The sequence below is a fragment of the Euwallacea similis genome, chromosome 35, assembly GCF_039881205.1.
Source record: "Euwallacea similis isolate ESF13 chromosome 35, ESF131.1, whole genome shotgun sequence".
NCBI lineage: Eukaryota > Metazoa > Arthropoda > Insecta > Coleoptera > Curculionidae > Euwallacea > Euwallacea similis.
This window is the reverse complement of record NC_089643.1, coordinates 71,047-93,971: the sequence shown is the minus strand read 5'-3', so window position 1 is coordinate 93,971 and position 22,925 is coordinate 71,047. Positions and strand designations below refer to the sequence as shown.

Below are 22,925 nucleotides of genomic sequence, written 5' to 3'. Positions count from 1 at the left end.
ATGGTACACAATGGCCCAAATAAATCGAGTATTATTGGAAGAATAATGTTAGGGTACCTTTTCTATACATAATAAGAAGTGGTAGATAAAACGTCGAGTAAATCGAAAGTACTTTACTACGTAGACTAAACCTGAGGAATAAGAACTAATCGTCAGTTGGTGGGGAATTAATCCTTCTTTACAGAGGGTTCACGGTATTGGAACTGTCACTCATTAAATCACTGTTATTATCAATAGTAGCTAAGTATACTGTTCGGTGTTATTCAGTAAATAGTTATTAATATCTTTCAGTGAATATCGGAACCGCGGCGGTATAGTGCGATGTGCAAGACATTTGTTTGCATGGATTAGAAGTGTGAAAAGGAAAGAGTAAACTAACTTTCTTTATTTTGAAACAAAAACTTTGTATAGATAATGAGATAGAATATTTTGAAAAAATTGCCTAAATTTGATTTTTATAAACTGTTATTCAGCTCTGTTTATTTGTGTTTGTGGTACCTAGGTATTGATGAATTTTAATTTAAGCAAATCACTTTCACTGACAGTAAGTAGCCCATATCTAGTAAATAATAATTATTGGTTGTGATTGTTGATTTTTTGTTTAAAAATATAGCTGTCTTTATGGTGCATTAAATGATTGCTAAACATACACATACAATATATATATATATGTGTGTAACTTTAGATTGTCAATTTCAGTTCATAAATTAAAATTTACCTTTTTTCTTCCTTGGCAATATCCAAAATTCCAAAGCAAAGGTTGACTTTGAGATGCGCTGTACAAGCTTTTATTAAAATTTCAATAAGTTGAAATGAAAGTTTTTAAAGCCCTATATAATATGATTCTAAAAACCCAATAATTTTTTTTAATTACCAGTTTCACTTGTATTACATAAAAATAATTAATATTAATATTATAATAATAATTATATAAAAATAATATAATAAACATAAAAATGTGGCTTCTGCTGATTTTGCAGCAATTTTTCACAAAACAGCAATCAAAATTTTGAACAAATCAAGTAATCTTTTGCTAATGATTTCTCGCCTCTACTAACGTTACAATGAAAACGCATAAGCTACATTTTACAATTCGAATCGGACATTTTTTCTAAAAAGTTTAGCACGTGATACAATTAAACAAAGTTCTGCGTTGGTCAAAGATTATTGTTCTGCAACCTTCACCTACTTATCTTCAAAAGAACTGACTCTCAATATACACGTATAAGCGGTGGTCGAGCTGCATGCATGAATAGGCGATCAATGTTTACTGATTTGAAATCAAGAGTATTGTATTTGGCAATCAATAAATTCGGTAAGATTTTAGCAATAGACATTATAATATGCAGGGGGTAACCTTTAGCTTGAGACATCGCAATATCTCGACTAATAAGCGCTCTACAAAAAAAAATGTCTATTATGAAAGTTTAATTATGTTGCTGGGGAAATACATTGATGTTGAAATTAATGTCCCTTTGCTCTTCTAAAAAGGGGGGGGGGGGGGGTGCGTGTGTGTAACTTTAATCTCTTAAATGGCATCCCCTACTTTTTATTGCAAATTCGAATTCTACGGCAAAAACAAGTAGAATTTGTCTGGAACATTTTTTTCGATTCACGATAGATGGTGCTGCAATCAACAAAATTTAATTTTCCTTTCGCTTATGATTTACTGAAATGTTTGGTGAAATCTGCTTTAAAATCAATGTAAACAAAAACTTTTTGTAAGTAGTTTTTGAAGTAAGTGCTCAAAATGATGACCTTCAACTTCAATGTACTTATTAATCCGCATTTCGAACGACCGAACACAACCGAGAAGTGCGTCTGCTGGAATTTCGACACAAACATTTTTGATACGCACAATCATATTCTTACGTGTTGTTGGTATTTGTTTATAAACTTTGTCTTTACGATGGTCCCTCAAAAAGAAATCTGGCGAAATGAGATCTGGTGATCTAGCAGGCCAGTTCACCGGACCGACTCTATCGATCCAACGATCATTGAATTCATGATTAAGGACTTTTCGTGTTACCACCGAATGGTGTGCTGGACAACCATCATGCCGAAATCACATGTTTTGCCGCACTTCTAAGCTCAAGTCTTCAAGCAATGTTGGGAGTTCGTTTTCCAAAATGTTTCGGTACATTTTGTCATTCAAGCTGCCTTCAATTATGTGGGCACCGATAAGGATAAGGATTAATAAGTGCATTGCAGTTGAAAGACATTATTTTGAGCATTTACTTTGAAAACTACCTGCAAGAAATTTTTGTTTATATTGATTGAGGTAGATTTCACCCAACATTCCAGTAAATCATAAGCGAATGAAAAATTAAATTCCGTTGATTATAGCGCCATCTATCGTGAATCGAAAAAACATTCCAGACAAATTCTACATGTTTTTTGCCCTAAAATTCGAATCTACAATAAAAAGTAAGGGATACTATTTAAGAAATCAAAGTTACCCTCCATCCCCCCACAGAATAATTAAACTTTCATAACAGACATTTTTTCGTAGAGCGCTTATTATTTGAGACATTACGATGTCTCAAGTTAAATGTTACACCCTGTATATATAATTTTTTTCATATCAGGTCTTAGGAATATTCCAATGTCTTAGATTTCCAAAATATGTAAAATTTCTGAAATAGCATTCCATATTCTAGAATTTGGTACAGAAAACTTCTTCACTTATTGAATTGTTCCAGAATTTAAATCCATGTGAAATGGAAGAAATTCAGGTTAAATTAAATTGTTGAAAAATTGAAAAAACTCAGATCATTTCAGAGTTCGAGATAATAATCAAATTTTCCTCAGTTTCCTCTAGATTTACGAATATCATGATTTATAATGTTTTTTAAAATTCTGATATAAATTCAAAGCAGTTCCGGTTTTTTGAAGATCGTGGAAATATTTAAATCATGGCTCAGAAAAACTATGATGCAATTTAACAACGTCACGATGTTGTGAAATCAAATCAGCTATGTGTTTTGTACCGTTTTTTAGAAAAGGTCAAAAAAACGTTAATAATTCAGGTTAAGACATCGGTTACAAGAATTTATTATTTAAAGAAAAACTGTATTTATTTACATAATTCACGCATTGTTGCGTCGTAAATGTTGTGAGGCGTTGTAAACTCTTAACTGCGATAATTTTTTTTCAACAATAACGCCTCCACATACTAAAGCTTGACTTGCCAACCACGATAAGCGAAATAAGGGAATAATTTTTCTTTAAATTTGTAGTGAGTTTTGCAGCTTAGCCGACAGTTTCCATCATCTGTCCTATATATGCTATATTCGTATTCTAGATAGTTTCTTTTTTATTCTAAAGACGTAAATAAAATCACACGTATTTTTTACGTATGATTGTATGTTTTATATTTTTGATATGTATTACATACCGAAAATATAAAAACTTCTAACTTCAACTTCAGTACTTCACTGTTTGGCGTGAAGCGATTTGAATTCCCCTTCTTTGATTATTAACCACTCGTTTATCCATGGTTTGTTTTCTGATTCGCTGAAGAGGGTCATAGTGTTACTGCCACTTCATAATTGAGGAGAGACTGATATTGATTTTAACTTTAGACCGATTTTACTGCAAAACAAGCTTGGTTTGGTAAAGGGAGAGTGCTGGGCTTCTTGGGATTTAAGATACTCAGTGTCTACCAATGTGGCTTCTGTGCTGACCGGTTTACTCTAATGAAGCAATTTTCGAAGTGTTGACATAAAAGCTATGGAAATCAGAATTGAATCAAACGATGTCTCTGGTCTGGAGGCATTTGTTCAGGCACATTTAACCTTTAAGGTATCATTTGTTGCTAATTGAATGTCTCAAAAATTAAAATCTTCTGATTTCTATGTGATATTTATAGAGGATAGACCATCTTTCTCATTCTGGGAAACAGAATTATCGTGTGTATGTGATATGCTGAATATATTATTCTTCTTGTTTTTGTTGTGGGTCCCCTAAAATTAAACACACTTCAACTCAGTTGTGCGAGGCACTTTCCCGCTTAAGTTTCGCGTAGCGCGTGTGAGGCACTTCCCTGCCTTTTCAGTTCTCCGTTTTATATGCTCTCATGTGCATATTGCAACTTAGCGTCCTTGTTGGAAACGACACTTGTTTCAGGTCATTATTCGAATTTAATTGCTCGTTCTTCTTCGATTTGCATTAAGACATGTTTAAATTTATATCCACCGTATGTAATTAGCCCTTCTGTCTTGCGTTAGGTAAGTTTTAGTTCCATTGCTTCTCCCCTGCATAGTTTTGAATAACAGCGTAGCATATTATTTGAGATACGATATACTTCGCCTTCTCGAAATGATGATTGCTATGCCATCAGCATAGCTAACCATATTGTAGCTCTTTGGAAGTTCATCAGAAATATTTCTTCATATTTCCTTTTTTGACTGATTTCTTTGTTAAACTCTTCCCTAACTCTTGTGCTTCATTCCTCAGTAGTATTTGTTTAATTTTATTTATTTTCATGGGCGCAACATGTAATTTCCAGTCCTGGCAACTTCTTCATTTGGATCGTTCTGGTCATGGTATATCATTCCTTCATTGAGTTTCACCCTTCCTGGGATTGTAGCCGCCAATTGTTCAGTCCCATCTTTGTTGCCCAGAAACATTAACTGAAAATTGTCATTTTCAACACTAAAAACAGGGAGATCCGCAAATCTCTGTTTAACCATTAAGTAATTGCGTCACTGCTTGATAAGCAGGGTTAGGTCTTTTGTTTTTATTTAGGCGTTAAAAATAACATGATATAGCGCCACGCCTCTTACTATCTTCATCGATCAGTGCGTTCATCCTTTAGTGAATATTTCATCGTTGAGAGGTAAGTGTGTTGAACCCCGTGATAAGATTGGGTATCAGAGACCGGCATGACTAGTACCGTAACAAAATTTTGAGCAGGTAATTAGTTGTTTTTTGTGTCTTCTTTTCATTGTATATAAAAAAGTATAAAATCTAGTCATAGAATACTACGAAAAAGAGCAAGGCTGTTTGAAAATCTTTTGGAGGAGATAGGGCTAGATGATAGTGATAGTCAGCTAGAAATGGACAAAGAATATCAGAACTAGGAAAAATAATATACTTGTTTGCCTACCGGAGCCAACACAAACAACAAAAAATTTGAAGGATATTTTAAAAATCTAAAATGATTTTGTTCATTAGTCAATAATTGACGTCACTGTTGAAAATACTAATAAATATATACAGTCAATTCAAAATAGCTTTTCACAAAAATGAAATGCAAATCAAACCGACAAAATTGAGATTCTCTATAGGATTCTTGTATTTAGCTAGACTAAGGCATTTGAGTCGTTCAAACGCAGAAGACCTTTGAAAAAGAAACGGCTGTAGGATGGAAAATTTTCATTTTACAATGTCTTTACAAAGGTCCCGGTTTTTAATATGTTTTAACAGATGTAATGATAATGATAGCCTTTTAGAGGGAATAAAATTTAACAAATTAGCTCCGATTCCTACTATTTTTAATAAGTTTATCGATAATTGTGAGAAAGGCTATAATGATTCTGGCTTCGTTACTATTGACGAAATGCTCCCCGTCTTTAGAGGGAGGCGCGCTTTTTGTCAATATATTTCGTCTAAACTCAATAAATATGGCATCAAAGTATTTGTTGTTTGTGACGCAAAAGTGTTTTATGTTTCAAAATTGGAAGGTTACGTGGGATCTCAGCCTGATGGCATGTACAAAATATCAAATAGCTACATAGATTTTAAGATTGTTTACACATTAATTTGACTATGGACAATTGGTTTATATCAGTACCCTTTGTGGAAACATTATTTCGAGACTTAAGATCACTGCAATTTGCACGATGAACAAAACTAAATGTGATTTACCACTTAAATTTTCAAACTCAAAAAAAACGCTCAAAGTATACTAAAAATGTTTGATTTTACAAAAAATTTGGCAAGTACTTCCTGTCTTTCAAAGCGAGGAAAAAATGTTTTAGTGGTATCCAGTATGCACTATCCTGATCACATTGACCCAGACAATGGCGAAGAATGTAAACCAGTTATAATTACGGCATACACTAACACAAAAGGAGATGTTGATTTTAAGGACGAGTTGTGCACGTATTATGATTGTTCTCGTAATATTAGAAGATGATCCATGGTGCTGTTTTATACCATTCTGAGTGTTGCTGGGATACATTATCAAATTACATACAAATCCAATAACACCGATAATAATGCTTTACGTCGACGAAATTTACATATAAAAAATTTTAAAAATATATTAATATATCAAAATGTGAAGAAAAGTGCAGCCCTTGCTAATCTTCCGAGAACATTAAAACTCAGGCTAGAAGAAATGAATCAAAATGAAAGAATAGAGAAACATAAAGAAAGTCCAGTGACTGTAGCGAGGTCTGTCGCAGCTGGAAAAAACATGGAAAAACTTGATTTGCATGCTATAAATGTGTTCATATCTTCTTAAAACGCATTGCAGGAGTATGCCAAACTGTAGAGAACCAGAATAGTGTATGAAAATATCTATCGTTAATACAAATGGAGGATTTTGGATTCTTTTTTCGCAATTTGTTATGTAATTTATAAGTACACTAATTATGTTGGTTATAATTAGTTGTTAATAATTCCTATTTATTTATTCTAAAATATAATGTGTTAATTTAATAAAATTTAACAACTAACTTGAGTAAGGAGCCTTATTTTAAAAAAATTCCTCACTTTAATTGCGAAAAAAATTTTAAAAATTATTTTTTGGAAAACCTGGCCTTACAGACCGGGGTGACTAACCTTTTCGTAAATGTTCACATGACTGGCCAAAGGTTAGAATTCCAGTTAATAGCTTTTACAGCTCTAAACCGGTCGGAGAGCGTTTGAGTAGTGTTGAAACGAATGAAATGTAGTTCAGCTTCAGCTTTCCTGTACTATCGTACTACCGCGAACTTTCCAAATTAATGTCGTTTTCGTATATTCAGCCAAAAAGATAATAAACAAGCTTCGTTGATATCCTCCACTCAGGCACTATTAGGCTACCCTGTAGGGTTGCCAAAATCAATAGTGAAAACTCTATTTCTCTGATATCACCGTTAACTTGCTGTTATGTAATAACCGTAATAACTAGTGTACCTATTTTATGAACTTCGTTTTGCTGTAAAAAAGCGGTAATAAAGCAGTTAATCTTGCAAAATATGCAAGATCAATTATTCACTAATTAGTTATTTATGCATGCAATATGCATGTAACTGTAAAAATTCAAGAAGGTCACATATCTGGCACAGTTGCTTCATGTTGTTCATTTCTGTTCTCTTCAAGTAGTGAGCAAAGAATATTAACTCCTCATATTAGAGCATCAGTCAAATCATACATAGTATTGCTTGCACTTCATAACATACATCGAAAATTTGAATGTAGACTTGAGATTGAGTATAGAAATTTCAGTCACCAATGGAGTCATCACTGCTCTCCCTTACGTTGCAATCAATAGGCACGCTTGTCCTCATCTTCTTTTTCGCGGACCTCATCTGGGGCTTCCTGCAGATTTCCCGAGCCTTCCTGGCGCCCATCTTCCTCCCCAACGAGGACACATCCTTTGTGAAGAAGTATGGTTCATGGGCTCGTAAGTAAACTCAATTTTTTGCATATTTATGGTAAGGTCAATATTAAACAACAGCGATCATACTGCCTTATTAATTGCGTAAAGAAGTGTCGGTTTGTTAATGACCCTCTAGGTTCAATGAGTAGACATTAACCTCTATTTCTTTTGGCGTTTATTTTACGATTTAACAAAACTGCACTAACCAAATAATAATTTGCATTTGTATTTTTAATATCAATTGCCATACAAATATTATCCAATCATAGTAAAAGAAACAGGTTTTATGTCTTAATGAGCAGTTAAAATGCATTTACTATTTCTGTAAGCCATGCTATAATAGTTCGATTGTCAATGTTACACACTTCTTTTATAAAAGTTCTCTTAGATCGGATATTTCATAACAAGGTAAATTTAATGCATTTCTGACCTCATTTCACGCTTCGCTCAGTATGATTGTTAATGCCGATAGGTTATATATGGTGAATGGCAAAGTTGCCAGGGATATTTCTCGCGTAAAGTTCATCCGTTGTCGTTTAGTTTTAAATCGAAACAAGGTATTGCTTAGCATTGGGGATACGAGACAGAATGTGACAGTTTTATATGATATAGTTAAAACTAGTAAAACTAGTAAAATGTTTGCAAACTTGAAAAGTTAAATGTTGCAATTTTTATGGTTTACGTACAGAAAGGGCATATAAAATAATTAGTAAATTGGTAACGGTGATTACAACCATGAGCATTTCAATTATGTTTCTAAATTGCGACTAATAGACTAGAACGTTAATGAAATCGTCGTTTTCTTTTGCAAAAATTCCCTAATAAAATTACTTTTTAACACCTCTTTCGTCGTGCAATTTCAGTTTTACTGACGTAACAAAGTAATGCACTGTTTTAAAGCTTTGTATTGAGACTTAACAAACTTAAAATAATAATTTTTTAAAGGAAATCTGAACGCTAATGGACGCAAAACAATGGTAAAAACGCCTTTAATTCATGTAGTTTTGTGACTCATGAGGGTTTAATAGTCCGATAATGAAATATTACTTGTTAAATGATTGTAGGAAAAAATCATCTAGGGGAATAAATTATGAAAACGAATTTTTATCAGATTGTTTTGAAAATAATTAAAAACTCACTAATAACAATCTCTCAGCAACAATAGACTATGTATATGTGAGCATTTCTTATTATTGTTAAAATTGTTCATTAATATTATTTGAAAATATCTGTAAATTTGTATTTTATTCATTTGAGGTAGTGTTTGAAAAAGTGGAATGTAAAATGGATTATCCTGTTTGGCGAGAGTTGGTTCATGGTGGGAAATGGTGAGGGGATCTGTCAAAAAGAAAAGGTGGGTTGTCAAGAAAGGCGATAGTAAAGACGAATTTAAAAAACAAATTTCGTGGATATTTAATTAACCCATCAGGAAATCTTGCATATACATATGCATGCTTTGCTCATTTCTATTACTGTGAACAGTGCCATTTTCAAACACCAATCGGGCAATGTTAATATTATATTATTTTTTTTACATTAAAATAACCACTGACAGAGGTTGCAATGCTTTTGCAGCCTTTGCTCAGATATTTAAGCATTTTTCCCTCAATGCTCTTTCTATCAAATTTTAACGTCCCTCAATTCAAAACAAATATTTTTATCATATGTAATATAATAAGTACGTTAAAACTAGTGAACATAAATTTTAGGACAACATACATGCATGCGATTTGGAATAAACAAAGCACGAGTTCAAGTAGTGCATTCATGAGTTTTTCTGATCCAGATTGCCAGAATTTGATGATGATGGTCTAAAATTTATCGATAATTTTCAATGCCCGAGTTATATTTTGAGAATAATTTCATCAGAATTAAATGCTACGTATTGTGACACCTTTGCCGATTTTTTTATTGTTAAACACTGACAGAAACTTTATGGCAAATATCGTTTTTTTAACAAATTTCTATCAGAGTCTATTTCTGTGGTTATAATTATTGTTATTTAATAATGAAATATCTGATTTTTAATGCAGAACAGATGATAAACAAAATTCTCAATGTAATTGAGTTATTTCAGTTCAATTTTTAATAGGTTGGAACAAACTTAAACGGGACCAAGAAAAAATCTTTTATAGTCTGAGTAATCGTTGAAAAATTATAGTGTGAAACACGTGCAAAAATCTCTTGTCACACTCGTGTCACAGACGTTGTGACACTGGCTTTTGACTCGTATCAGCAAACCGTCTTATTTGTGTAAAAAGTGCTATTTTCGGCACTAGTTACAGAACATACTATTAATTATTAACAGAATTATTTTTAATTTCTCTAGGACTTTCTTGAAATAAATCATTAAAATAGGACAAAATATACGAACGTTTCCAACACAATTCATTGCAAAGATAGATAATAATTCATTCCTTTTTATCACAGATACTAACGCAATCATGACCTAATGACGATACACGGCGCGGTTAATTGTATTTATTTGCATTCAATGTCGTATTCTTGTTAGGTCACATGAATGACACACCTGCAGAGTACTTACATGTACATATGTTGCAATATTCGTATACATTGCAGAAACGAATCAATTTGCTTTACCGAAAACCTTATACTATAAGGGGTACAAATAAGTTTCCACCGTTTGATATCAAAAATTAGGAATTTATTGTGAAAGAACGGTGCATTATGTTTTATCTGAAGTATTGTCTATCACTAGCCACTACTTTTTCCCATCTATCTGGCAGCATTCGAATACCACGTCGAAAGAACTCTTCATCTTTTGAAGTTATCTATGAATTGACCCAATCTTTGATGTCTTCATATGATGTAAAGCGCTGCTCAGACAGAACATGTGCCATCGGCTGGAATAAGTGATAATTGGATGGGGCAAGGTCTGGTGAATATGACGGGTGGGTTAGGACTTCCCAATTAAGTGTTTCCAAATAGGTTTTGATCGTCACCACAACGTGCGGACGAGCATTACCATGTAAGAGAATAATTTTGTCGTGTCAGGAGTAGTAATGGGCGCGTTTTTCCTTGAGTGCTCGGATAAATTTCATTAATTGTGTTCGGTAGAGAGTTCCAGTAATGGTTGTGTTCGGCTGGAGCAACTCATGATATATGACAACTAATTGATTCCACCAAATACACAACATGGATTTTTTTCCATGAATATTTGGTTTGGCTGTCGATGTTGAAGCATGGCCAGGCGGTCCTCATGATTTTCTCTTTTTTAGGTTATCGTAATGAATCCATTTTTCATTGTCAGTGACTACTCGACGCTAAAAACACTTTTTTATACCTGGTGTGGTGCACGTAATTTAGTTCAGGTGCTAATTGTTAGTACCTGTTTTACGTTATTAATAATTAGTTTATTTATAGGTGTATTATAATCTGGTTGTTGTCATAGGTAGGTCTGGCAAACCACCAATTATTATTATTTTTTAGAGTATTTTGTGAATAGTTACTTTTTGTCAAATTAGTTTATTTAAGTAGTTGTCAAGATTAAAATAAAAGAGTTCCTTACAACATTCGCGATCATCAACATCTTTTAACCACACAAGGACAATTGGTGACCCCGATTCCGAACTCAACGCATCAACCCTCTAGAACACAAGCTATCTCATCCAATCATGCCACGTTCTAGAACCATTCAGCCAGAAGCTAACATCATCGAGCCCTCTATGGATCAAGAAGCTAGAATCTTCATTAAAGCTCCACCATTTAGTAGAACAGATCCAGAATTGTGGTTTTCTCAATTGGAATCACAATTTTTTATCAATGGAGTGACTTCAGACGACTTGAAATTCCACACTACTATCGGAATTATGGACACAGAAAGTTTGATTTGTGTTAGAGATCTAATTATTAAACCTCCCATGAACAACAAGTTCCAAACCCTTCGTCAAAAGGTATTGGATGCCCTCGTAGAATCACAAGAAAAAAAGTATAAGAAACTTTTTTCGCAACTTCAACTTGGAGACAAAAAACCTTCCATACTTCTATCCGAAATGAACAGTTTGGGAGGCTCTTCACTTCAAGAAGAGATGTTGAAAACCCTTTGGATGCAGAGATTACCTCACAATATGCAGACCATTTTAACGGCATGTTCCTTGCCATTATCAGAAGTGGCGAATATAGCAGATAAAATTGCTGATGTAGAGTTTTCCCAAGTTTCTCAAATCAAGTCAGAGGTATGCACAAGCAGTCCCAATGAAATCAACAAAAATACATCTTCAGAAGAATTCAAACACATCACTAAACGTTTGGATAAATTAGAGAGGCAAATCAGATCCCATTCGAAATTAAGATCTTCTAAATTTCGACGCAATTCACCCAGCAGAGATCGTCAAAATTCTTCATGGTGCTGGTACCATCAAAATTACCAAGAAAAAGCTCGCAAGTGTGTGTCTCCTTGTGACTACAAGAAGGAAAACTAACGATCGCGTCGTCGTGGGCAGCAGACGGCGCGGGTACAAAGGACTGCCAAGTGAAGATCTCCACGAACACCAACGAAGATAGACAAAAAAACATTAATATAATTAGTCACAGGTTAGTTATCAAAGACCCTTTAACTGGTATTCATTTCCTTATAGATACTGGTTCTGATGTTTCGTTGTTACCCAAATCTTTTCAAATACAACAAAATCAATCTCAATACACCTTATTTGCGGCCAACAACACATGTATTTCCACCTTCGGGACCAAGACTCTTACAGTTAGTTTAGGTCTCCGAAGAACGTTTACATGGAATTTTATTGTGGCACAAACAAATCATGCGATTATTGGAATTGATTTTCTCCACTATTTTAACATAATACTAGATTTGGGCAGTAAACGAATTATCGACAGCACAACTAATCTGACAAACAATGGTAAAATTTCTTGTCTTTCTACATCATCAGTTCATGCAATTCCTTCTTCATGCAAATATTTTGACATTTTGGTTCAATTTCCAGAAATTACAAAATTCTCATCTACTCCCTCATCACTAAAACATAGCATCTCTCACACTATTCTCACAGAAGGTTTTCCTATTTCTTCCAAACCTAGACGCCTTTCAGCAGAAAAGCTTAAATTGGCAAAACAAGAAATTCAACACCTCATTAACTTAGGTATTTGTCGTCCTTCAAATAGTCCTTGGGCCAGCCCTCTACATATGGTTCCCAAGAAAAACTCTTCCGATTGGCGACCGGTTGGAGACTATCGCAGACTCAATTCAATTACTGTGGTAGACAAATACCCAGTCCCCAATTTACATGACTTTTCTTATTTTCTCGAAGGAAAAACAATTTTTTCCACGATTGACCTCATCAGAGCTTATCATCAAATCCCAGTTGAAGAGGAATCCATTCCAAAAACAGCCATAATCACACCTTTTGGATTGTTCGAATTTACAAGGATGCAATTTGGATTGAAAAACGCAGCACAATCATTCCAACGCTTCATCAATGAAGTACTTGGAGATTTGGATTTTTGTTTTTCTTATATAGATGATATCCTAATTGCATCAACAAACGAAGCTCAGCACAAAGAGCATCTCAAAACAATTTTCGAACGTCTCCACCAATATGGGTTGACAATAAACCTAAACAAATGTGTTTTTGGCGAACATCAAGTTCAATTTCTCGGATACCAAATTTCTGAAAAAGGTTCTTCTCCTCTTCCCGAAAAGGTATCCACCATTTCAAACTATCCTCTTCCTAAATCAATTTCAGATCTCAGACGTTTTCTAGGAATGCTCAATTTTTATCGTAAATGCTTACCTCACGCTGCACATCATCAAAGTGTTCTTCATGACTTACACAAAAATTGTAAGAAAAATGACAAAACACCAATCAAGTGGACTGACGAAACTGTGAATGCTTTCAATGAATGTAAACACGACTTAGCAAACGCTGCTACATTAAATCACCCCAGTTCATCAGCCCCACTTTCTTTAACAGTGGATGCATCAGATTTTGCTATGGGAGCAGTTGTAGAACAAATGGTAAATTCCTCATGGAAACCCTTAAGCTTCTTCTCCAAGAAATTTTCAAAAACTCAATGTAATTACAGTACTTACGATCGCGAATTACTTGCACTGTATTCAGCAATCAAATATTTTCGTCATTTTCTTGAAGGAAGACCTTTCACAATTTACACAGACCACAAACCACTCATTTATGCATTCATTCAAAAATCTGATAAAGCATCTCCTAGACAAATGAGACATTTAGATTTCATTTCACAATTCTCAACCAACATACTTCACATAAGTGGCAAAAACAACATTGTAGCAGATACTCTATCTAGAATTCAAACCATTTCTTTTCCGAATTCCATAGATTACGATGAAATAGCAAAAGCTCAAACAACAGACCCAGAATTTCAACACATTTTTAGAAATCCTCAACTTACATCACTTACCTTAAAACAATTTCAAGTTCCTAATACACAAAATTTGATTTACTGCGACGATAGTAACTCTAGAATTCGCCCATTCATACCGAAACATTTTCGACAAGCTATATTTAATAAATTTCATAATCTTTCTCATCCAGGTATTAAAGGTACAACAAAACTTATTTCATCCCGTTTTGTTTGGCCTTCAATGAATAAAAATATCCGAGAATGGACTCGTTGTTGTATTAACTGTCAAAAAGCCAAAATTCATAAACACACTGTTACCCCATTCAAACAAATTCAAATTCCGGATTCCAGATTCCATGATATTCACATTGATATAATAGGTCCTTTACCTCCCTCAAACGGTTTCACTTATTGTCTCACAATTATTGATAGATTTTCTTGTTGGGCAGAGGCTTATCCCATGACCAATATATCATCAGAAACCGTTGCCAATTGCTTTTATAGCAATTGGATTTGTCGTTTTGGCACCCCTATTAAAATTTTTACAGATCAAGGTCGTCAATTCGAAAGCTCTCTTTTCCAATCCTTAACCCAAATTTTAGGCTGTAAACGTGCCCGTTCTTCTCCTTACCATCCGAATACAAATGGCAAAGTAGAGAGATGGCATCGAACATTAAAAGCAGCTATCAAAGCTTATGCAACTGAACGCTGGACAGAAATCTTACCTACTATCTTACTCGGATTACGTTCTACCTTACGAGAAGAGATAGGAGTTTCTCCTGCTGAAATGTTGTACGGTACAACGTTAAGACTACCAGGTGAATTTTTTCAAGACAGCAATATCGTTGACCATCCTTCTTCTTTTATACAAACCCTCAAACAAAAAATGCAATCTCTTCAACCAGTTCCAACTACTCATCATTCTAACAGAAAAATTTTTATAACTCCTGAATTAAACACTTGTACACATGTTTTTCTTCGGAATGATACCATAAAGAGATCTCTTCAACCTCCGTATGAAGGTCCCTTTCTTGTTAAAAAACGTGAAGACAAATATTTTACAATTGTTGTCAGAGATAAGGAAGTGAATATTTCCATGGATAGGTTAAAACCTGCATTTTTAATCTCACAAGATCCAAAAATTAATAATCAAATCGATTCTCTTATCAACCAACCAATCATCCATCACCATACAAAAAAGAAAGATAAAACCGTACGTTTTGCTAATGTATAAATTATTAATCATAATTAAATTATATTTTTATATTGTAACGATTAATACCCTTAACATTATACCTCCGTTATTGGGGGGGGAGTATTGTGGTGCACGTAATTTAGTTCAGGTGCTAATTGTTAGTACCTGTTTTACGTTATTAATAATTAGTTTATTTATAGGTGTATTATAATCTGGTTGTTGTCATAGGTAGGTCTGGCAAACCACCAATTATTATTATTTTTTAGAGTATTTTGTGAATAGTTACTTTTTGTCAAATTAGTTTATTTAAGTAGTTGTCAAGATTAAAATAAAAGAGTTCCTTACAACATTCGCGATCATCAACATCTTTTAACCACACAAGGACACCTGGCAAGCAGCATTTCACTCATGTAAAATCGGCATTCAACGTCTCTCGGCTTCAATTCATAAGAAACACAATTCCCAACACTTTTAAACGATGCAAAATTGCTTGTTGAGTCACTTCTAATGTAAGTGCAAGTTCTTTTTGCGTTTGGGATAAATTTTCTTCCAATAATACTTCCAATTCCGTATCTTCGTACACTTTAGATCTTCCACGTCAAATTCACCGTTTTTAAATTTGTGAAACCACTCACGACAACTTCTCTCACTTAAAGTAGCCTCACCACATGCTTCTACAAGCAATCGATGCGCCTCAGCTGCAGATTTCTTCAAATTAAAGAAGTAAATTAAAAGTTCCCGCAAATGACGCTTATTCGGCGCAAAACTTGACATTATTGAACGAATATGTGATGCTAATAAGGAGTCACTAATATTTCAAGGTTGTGTTGTTACTAGATGACCAAACTTGCGATAGTACGTTTACATCTGACAATTTCAAGATAATTTTCTGGTGGGGCCATGTTTTGTCAAACGGCGGAAACTTATTTGTACACCTTATAACATAAAATCTACATCTCAAAAATTCAGTATGTTGTATGGTCTCCCCTAACGTGTATAACTGCTTCACATCGTCTTGGCATACTTTCAATGAAATGATTTACCTTGTCTTGTGGTAAATTTTCCAATAAATGTGGAAGAAGTTCTCGAGGCTGTAGCATCGTTTGGGGGCGTGGTCGTTGTTCTTCAACTCTTCTTTGCAACGTGTCTCACACATGTTCAATGAGGTTAAGGACAGGCGATCTTAACGGAAACAGTAAATGTTCGATACTTACATTTTTAATTGCATCTATAATAATTGCTGCACTATGTGGTTGAACACTATCGTCAAAAATCGAAAATTTTCTCCTATAGTAGCTTGAAAATGTTTGCAGAATTTTGTTGATAATGTCCACTTCACAGATTTGTACATTTATGTTTCTTTCACATATGTACAACTCACTTTCCTCACCATAGTAAATTTCGTCCCAGACCCTTATTGTGCCTTCGTTAAAAGGACACACTTCTTGTAAAGTTCTTAAGTTTGTGCTGACTCCAGGGTTTGTCCAGACGTGAATACGCCGACTGTCAGAGTAATGACCAAATCTGGATTCGTCCGTGAAAAATGCAAAATGCCACTTTTGACCCCAACTGATGTGTTCTCTTGTCCACTCTAGTCTTGCAAGTTTATTTTCTTGGGTAAGGGGAACTCTTCTTAAAAGAAGTCCGGAGGTCCGCGGACTGCTTTAAATCTCCTACGCATTTCAATGGAAACTTGGACTTCCATAATGTTCGATAGACTACCAGCCAAATGCTATCATGTCGACAGGGTTCTCTTCGCGCAGAAATTGTAATAAGCCGATCTTGAGCAGGCGTGGTTTTCTTCGGTGGCCTTGTACGCCGTCTTTCTTCGACGTTTCCAGTTTGTCGAAACCTTGTTAACAGCTTGGATTTCACACTTTGAGAAACGTGAAAAAAATGGGTAACATCCTGTTTTTTTATCCAGCCCGCAGCATATCTATAGCTTCTATTGTACTCCTGAACTTAACTTTCTCCAAACCATTATAAGAATGTTCGAACACCTTTGTACAACCAAATAAAGTACCAAGAACCACCTAAATGATATGGTGTCTTATATCAATGTTTAGATTAGATTTAAAGAAGAAATGTGAAATAGTAATAAATTAAATTTTTTTATCCATAAAATTTGTTATCGCTTTAAGAGTGATACGAAAAAAATATTTACTAGCATGCTATTTGTTACTTATTAAAATTTAACCATACTCTTGTGGAATACTTTACCTTCATATGGCTATTTAGCTAACAGTAGGCAAGACGATACTTGACGTTTGAAAGTAACCATTAAAAAACTCTCAAGTGGGCAATTATATATTAAAAACATGTCTTGGATAAATTCATAAGTTATTATCTATTTATCCTATGTTGATGGCAAATAGCAAATGTTTTAATCAACGCCCTACGTAGGGTAAACGTTGATTAAAACGCTCTACGTTCATCGCTTACTGTGAGGTTATTTCTTAAGGATCACTCGTTATTGATATCATATTATAGCAACTATATTACGACACCGTTTTCCCAGGAAACCATAACTTAAGATTTATAAAGATGATCAAATTAGAAAGGAGGTATTATATTTAATCCTATACTAAAATACAAGTTTCTTAAGGTAGCTTATTAAAATCTGTAAAAAATACACAAAATTTTCTAATTTAACAGATTTCATAATTCCTACCGATTTGAAGAGAGCTATAGTGATACAACAATAAAATGGATGGAACTGAATAACACTTATCCAAAAAAAAAATGTTTTATTTTCTTGACTCTTACCTTTTCGGCTTGAAAAATGTATGTCACAATTGAATTTAATAGAAATTATTTTGTGCTATTGATATATGAAAATCTCGATGAAACATTTTATTTTTATCGAATTATTCGATTTTTCAAACTACGTTAAACTGGAATAAATACAGTACATTTCGCCATTTCTTCCAGAGTTCTACCTTTTTATTTAAAGTAGTTCTATACCAAAAATGGATGTAATAGAGAACCAGTTTCAGCTTCCGATCTATCGAAACTTCATTGAATTAGATATCTATTTTATTATTCTTATTTCTACCCAGTGATACAATTTTTTGAAATTATACTAAAATACATAAGATCTATTTATAGATAACACTTTTTAGTCATTTCTTTTTGAGTTTAACCTTGTTATTTGAATTCTTATTTTTTCAAAATTAATTTTAATTCAAAACAAATTCTTTCATCGAGACCGTAGCATTTCTATATAAACGATTAAATAAAAAATAATAAAAAGACGGCCTGCAAATTTACATTTTAAATTCGATCCCAATAAGGATTTCAGCATTCGTTAACAACTATTCAAACGTTCAGTCCTAACTGAATTTAAATTTTTATCAATTTTTTCTTGTACAACGATAATATAAGAAAGATATTAGTTACATAGAGACTTCAATAGTTCACTGACTTTCAGGGCTATTTTCATATTTTTCTGTGTCGGATATAGAACTACTTTTTTTAATTTTAGTTTCGTATCGGAAAAATATAAACTAAATCTTCACAAGAATATTACATTTTTGTGGTACACTATATATTTTGTTTCTTCTTAAACAAATTTTAAAAAGTCTTTAATTTCACAGTAATCACTGGATCAACAGACGGCATCGGCAAAGCTTACGCCCTAGAATTGGCTAAACGAGGCTTAAATATTATTCTCGTAAGCAGAAGCATGGATAAATTGATCAAAACTCAACATGAAATTGGTTAGTGTTAATGCCGAAAAATCAAAGTCCGGCTAACTTTATTTGACGGATAATTTTCATTTCAACGATAAAGTTTTAACTTCATGGATCTTATCTACCAGATAAAGTATATGCCAGTACTTTGATTTATTGACCATCAACAGCATTTTTTTAAAATATCGCAGAATTTCAGAATACACCAATCCGGCAGTCAAAATCAAAATAATCCAAGCTGATTTCGCCTTGGGTAAAAAAGCCGTGGACGTAGTTAAGGAAGAAGTAGGAAGCATTCCTGTGGGAATCTTAGGTATGATCCTATTACTTTAATTCCTTATTACTAACAATATATCTGAAGTCCAATAATAATTTCATGAATTTAACGCATTGAATAAACAATAAATAACGCTTAAATTTGCACAACATCCGAGAGATGATTTCGCACGGGTTTAAGCAATCGAAAGTGAAATCATGTGCTTAACTAACTAGTCTGGAGCCCAAATTGATCTGATCTATTATATCATTAACCACCATTAAGTCTTGCATAAAAGTTAATAAGCATTGTTTTTTATAGTTAATAACGTGGGTAAGCAATACGAGTATCCAATGTACTTGGGAGAAGTCCCAGAAGAGGAGCTTTGGGACATAATAAAAATCAACGTGGGTGCTGTCACCTTGATGTGTAGGGCGTTCATTGAAAGTATGAAATTTCGCCATCAAGGAGCCATCGTTAACATTTCTTCAGGTTCCGAGCTGCAGCCTTTACCTCTCATGAATGTTTATGCAGCTTCAAAGGTAAGGTATTTTTGTTAAGAATTTTTAGCGTTTACGCTACACTACAATGAATATGGAGTAAGTATTGAAATTAGAAAAGGGAAATTTCTAAGCAAATCTGTTTTATGACCATGCCGTTGACTACGGGGTGTCTGTGCGTAAGCAGGGCACTTGTAAAAAATAATTTGACGGTTACTCTGTCTATAATGGATAAGTTTTTTAGTCCATTCATTCCATATGTTGACTTTTACTCACATTTTAAAACCAAATCTAATTTTTTGCTTAATTTCCTCAATTATCTGCGTTATTTGGACTATTTATATTCCATTTCATTTTCTATGTGTAACAATCAGCTGTCACTAATGAAATAGCCACAGAACAGATTTGCTTCTAATTTTGTATTTTGTAATTTTGTTACTAATTCCTTATTCACTGAACCTACTTGCGCGAAAATGCTGAAAATATCAAATTTAGGCATTTTCTCATAGTAAACAAATTTTTATTCAAAAAAATGCTTATCAGACAGCTTTATGTTATAATATATTTGTTGATGAATGTGGAGAGGTGTTGTTTATTTAAAACGAATAATATATTTTTAGTTTTGTTAAGGTCGCATGTAAGAGCCATTGATTATAATCAAAGTACTAGACCCAGAGCGTAGATTATGCAAACGCGACCAAAAGTAGCACAATGTGCTTTCTCGTGGTTATGATTAATTTAATCGGCAAATTACGTTCTAATGAGAAGAAGAAGTTTTTATCATCAGATTGAAGTTACTGTAAACTTGCAATAGGGACTAATTTTCCAAATTCAAATAGAAGAATTTCGCATTCATACGAGAATTCGTAATGTTGTGTTGGCGAATATAAGCTCGGTTCTAACAGAAAATAAAACCAATGCCGGGTCGTCACAAATAGTCACGAATTATATTTGTGATAGTCCAGAATTAGTTTACCTGCCTGCTGGAATGTTCTTAAGGATTTATCACCTATGTAATAGTGAACGAAATGGTTTCGTTCGCTATTACAAAATTAATCCTTAGGCGCTCTTATGGTTGATTTCTCTCTTGTTTTGAGTCAAAGGTTTCATAATGTTTTATACCTATTTTTTTACAGACTTATGTCAAAAATTTCACTCAAGCGCTTCGTTACGAGTATGGAAATAAGGGTCTCACGATACAGCATTTGGCACCCATGTTCGTTGCAACCAAAATGAACCATTTTAGCGAAAAGATCTATCGTAGAAGCCTGTTTGTTCCAGACCCGGAAAGCTATGCCAGGTATGCCGTGTCTATGTTAGGAAAGTTGGATGATTCCAGTGGATATTGGACGCATGGAATTCAGGTAAAGATTTCTTAAAAGTAAACTTCATTAGGGAGCAATGTAGACGATTGTAGATATCACTATGATCCTAAAATTCCAAATTTAAATGGAGAATAACATGACATTTCTGATAAATTAATTAAGATTGGTAAAATATTTTTTAAAATTACAGTAGTGGAAAATTTACGCATTAAAATTATATTAAACAAAAATATTCATAAATACTTTAAATTAATATTATTGATGAGGATACTAACCCATTACAATTTGCAATCAAATATTGCTAATGGAAATCTTTAAAATAATAACTATTAGCAATAATAATTTCTCCGCATAATCACGTTCACCATCTTGTCTAGATTATTGGTTAAAATTATCTTTTATTCTGTTAACTAACTTCACTAATTGTTATAATTATTGTTAATAATTCTAGAATTTATTAACACATATCACAATTTATTGAAATATATTTTCCAGACGTTCTTCGCGAGAATACCGCCGGAGTGGATCAGAATGCACATAGGAGGCTACATGAACAAATTTTTCAGAGAAGACTATGTTAAAACCAAAAACAGCGTTAAACTTTAAGAAGACTTTTTTTAAAAATAATACTAATTTATTTCATAAAATCAACTAAATTAGGTGAGCTTTAATCAAAAAGGGACTAATAATATACAGTTCATTATTGAGTGGTTGAATGGAAAATCGCATTATATTACATTAGTTATAAGCAATTAAAATAATCTAAAAAACAAAATCTTAAAAGAAGAGTTATTCAGCTAGGGTTCAGCTGAATTCTGAAGCTATTAACTCGTACTATTGGTGTGTATAATAAAATTAATTAATGCCAAAATAGTTACAGATACTTGTCTCTCTATGAGGGAATATTAAGGGAGAACCGAGTGTAGATCGTAATGTAACAGCTCAAACTGTAAAGACAAAAATTTGCTCTGAATCCTTTATGTGATTTATTGAAATATTGGAAAACCAATTTTAATCAATAATAGGAAAATACAAGAAAAAACTGGCTGTGAAAAAAATTCCATTTAACTTTTTACTCTACAGAATAGTAATTAAAATAATAAAATTTTTAGTTACAAGTTACTACTCTTATTACATTTATTTTTTTATACATATTAACGTATACAGGGTGTTTCCTAAATGATAGGCAAAGAGGGCGTAGGGGGCTATTCTTTGAGTAATTTTAAATATTTTTTGTGCTTGACAATTTTAGGAAAAATACTTTGTTCCCTAGATATAAGGCCATAAATGTTTATTGACTAAATTTTTTCTTTTTTATTAAAATAGTTAAAATAAGCGTAGTAAGATAGTGTGAATCTTGAAAACAACATTAGTAAACACGTTGAACGTCATTTAATTTGAATACGTTTTCAAATTTGTCACTTTTAATCTTTTTTCATTTAAAATCATTAGTTTATACTAATCCAGAGGGAAACCTGAAAGATTTGGGTGCAATTCAATAAAAAACAGTTCTGCTATTTTTGAAAGAAGTCGGCTGTCAATAAGGAGAAGATTAGAAGCATGCATCGAAGCTGGCGGCAGTCATTTTGAACAATTATTGTAGTTTTTAATAAGTTTCATGAAAAACATTTATTACCTTGTATTTAGGGAACAAAGCATTTTTCTTAAAATCGTCAAAGGACAAAAAATTCTTAAAATTACTCAGAAAATAGCACCCTAAATTTTTGCCTAAAATTTAGGAAACATTTCAAATCTGTAATTTATTTTTCAATATGTATTAGATGATGACTGTTTACTGTTAACAATTCACCAAAAATCAAAACAGATTTTAAAATTTAAATAAAGTTTTTTCTAGTTTGTTAAATAGAAGTTTTATTGTTAGATGTGTAAACTTCCCAACTTCTTCAATTCCAGAAACGAGACGTATGAAAATAATATGAGTAAGAACGTATGCATGTGCGTGCTTTCTTCAATGAAATAAAATTTTTTGGGACTAAATCAAGGCAAAG

The 22,925-nt window shown here is 33.2% G+C and overlaps 1 protein-coding gene across 3 annotated transcripts; it reads left to right on the top strand.

Annotated features, from left to right (window-relative positions):
• Positions 1 to 344: 344 nt before the first annotated feature.
• On the top strand, positions 345 to 22,681 carry LOC136418530 (inactive hydroxysteroid dehydrogenase-like protein 1). Of its 3 annotated transcripts, none has more exons than XM_066404620.1 (7): positions 345 to 369; positions 7,441 to 7,618; positions 18,740 to 18,862; positions 19,035 to 19,148; positions 19,413 to 19,633; positions 20,728 to 20,955; positions 21,412 to 22,678. In XM_066404620.1, exons 2-7 carry the CDS (start codon positions 7,447 to 7,449, stop codon positions 21,520 to 21,522), a joined length of 969 nt encoding a protein of 322 aa, XP_066260717.1. In that variant the 5' UTR covers positions 345 to 369; positions 7,441 to 7,446; the 3' UTR covers positions 21,523 to 22,678. The 3 variants fall into 3 exon arrangements, with proteins under 3 accessions (XP_066260717.1, XP_066260715.1, XP_066260716.1); XM_066404618.1 differs by lacking the exon at positions 345 to 369 and adding an exon at positions 494 to 544 and having other exon boundaries at positions 7,432 to 7,618; positions 21,412 to 22,681; XM_066404619.1 differs by lacking the exon at positions 345 to 369 and adding an exon at positions 494 to 544 and having other exon boundaries at positions 21,412 to 22,680.
• The last annotated feature ends 244 nt before the right edge of the window (positions 22,682 to 22,925 follow it).

Excerpts from the sequence above, each read along its gene's own strand:
- LOC136418530 (XM_066404618.1), top strand. The coding sequence starts at position 509 with ATGAATTTTAATTTAAGCAAATCACTTTCACTGACA. Across the intron at positions 18,863-19,034 it reads CAAAACTCAACATGAAATTG|AATACACCAATCCGGCAGTC; the intron begins GTTAGTGTTAAT and ends GCAGAATTTCAG. Across the intron at positions 19,149-19,412 it reads CATTCCTGTGGGAATCTTAG|TTAATAACGTGGGTAAGCAA; the intron begins GTATGATCCTAT and ends TGTTTTTTATAG.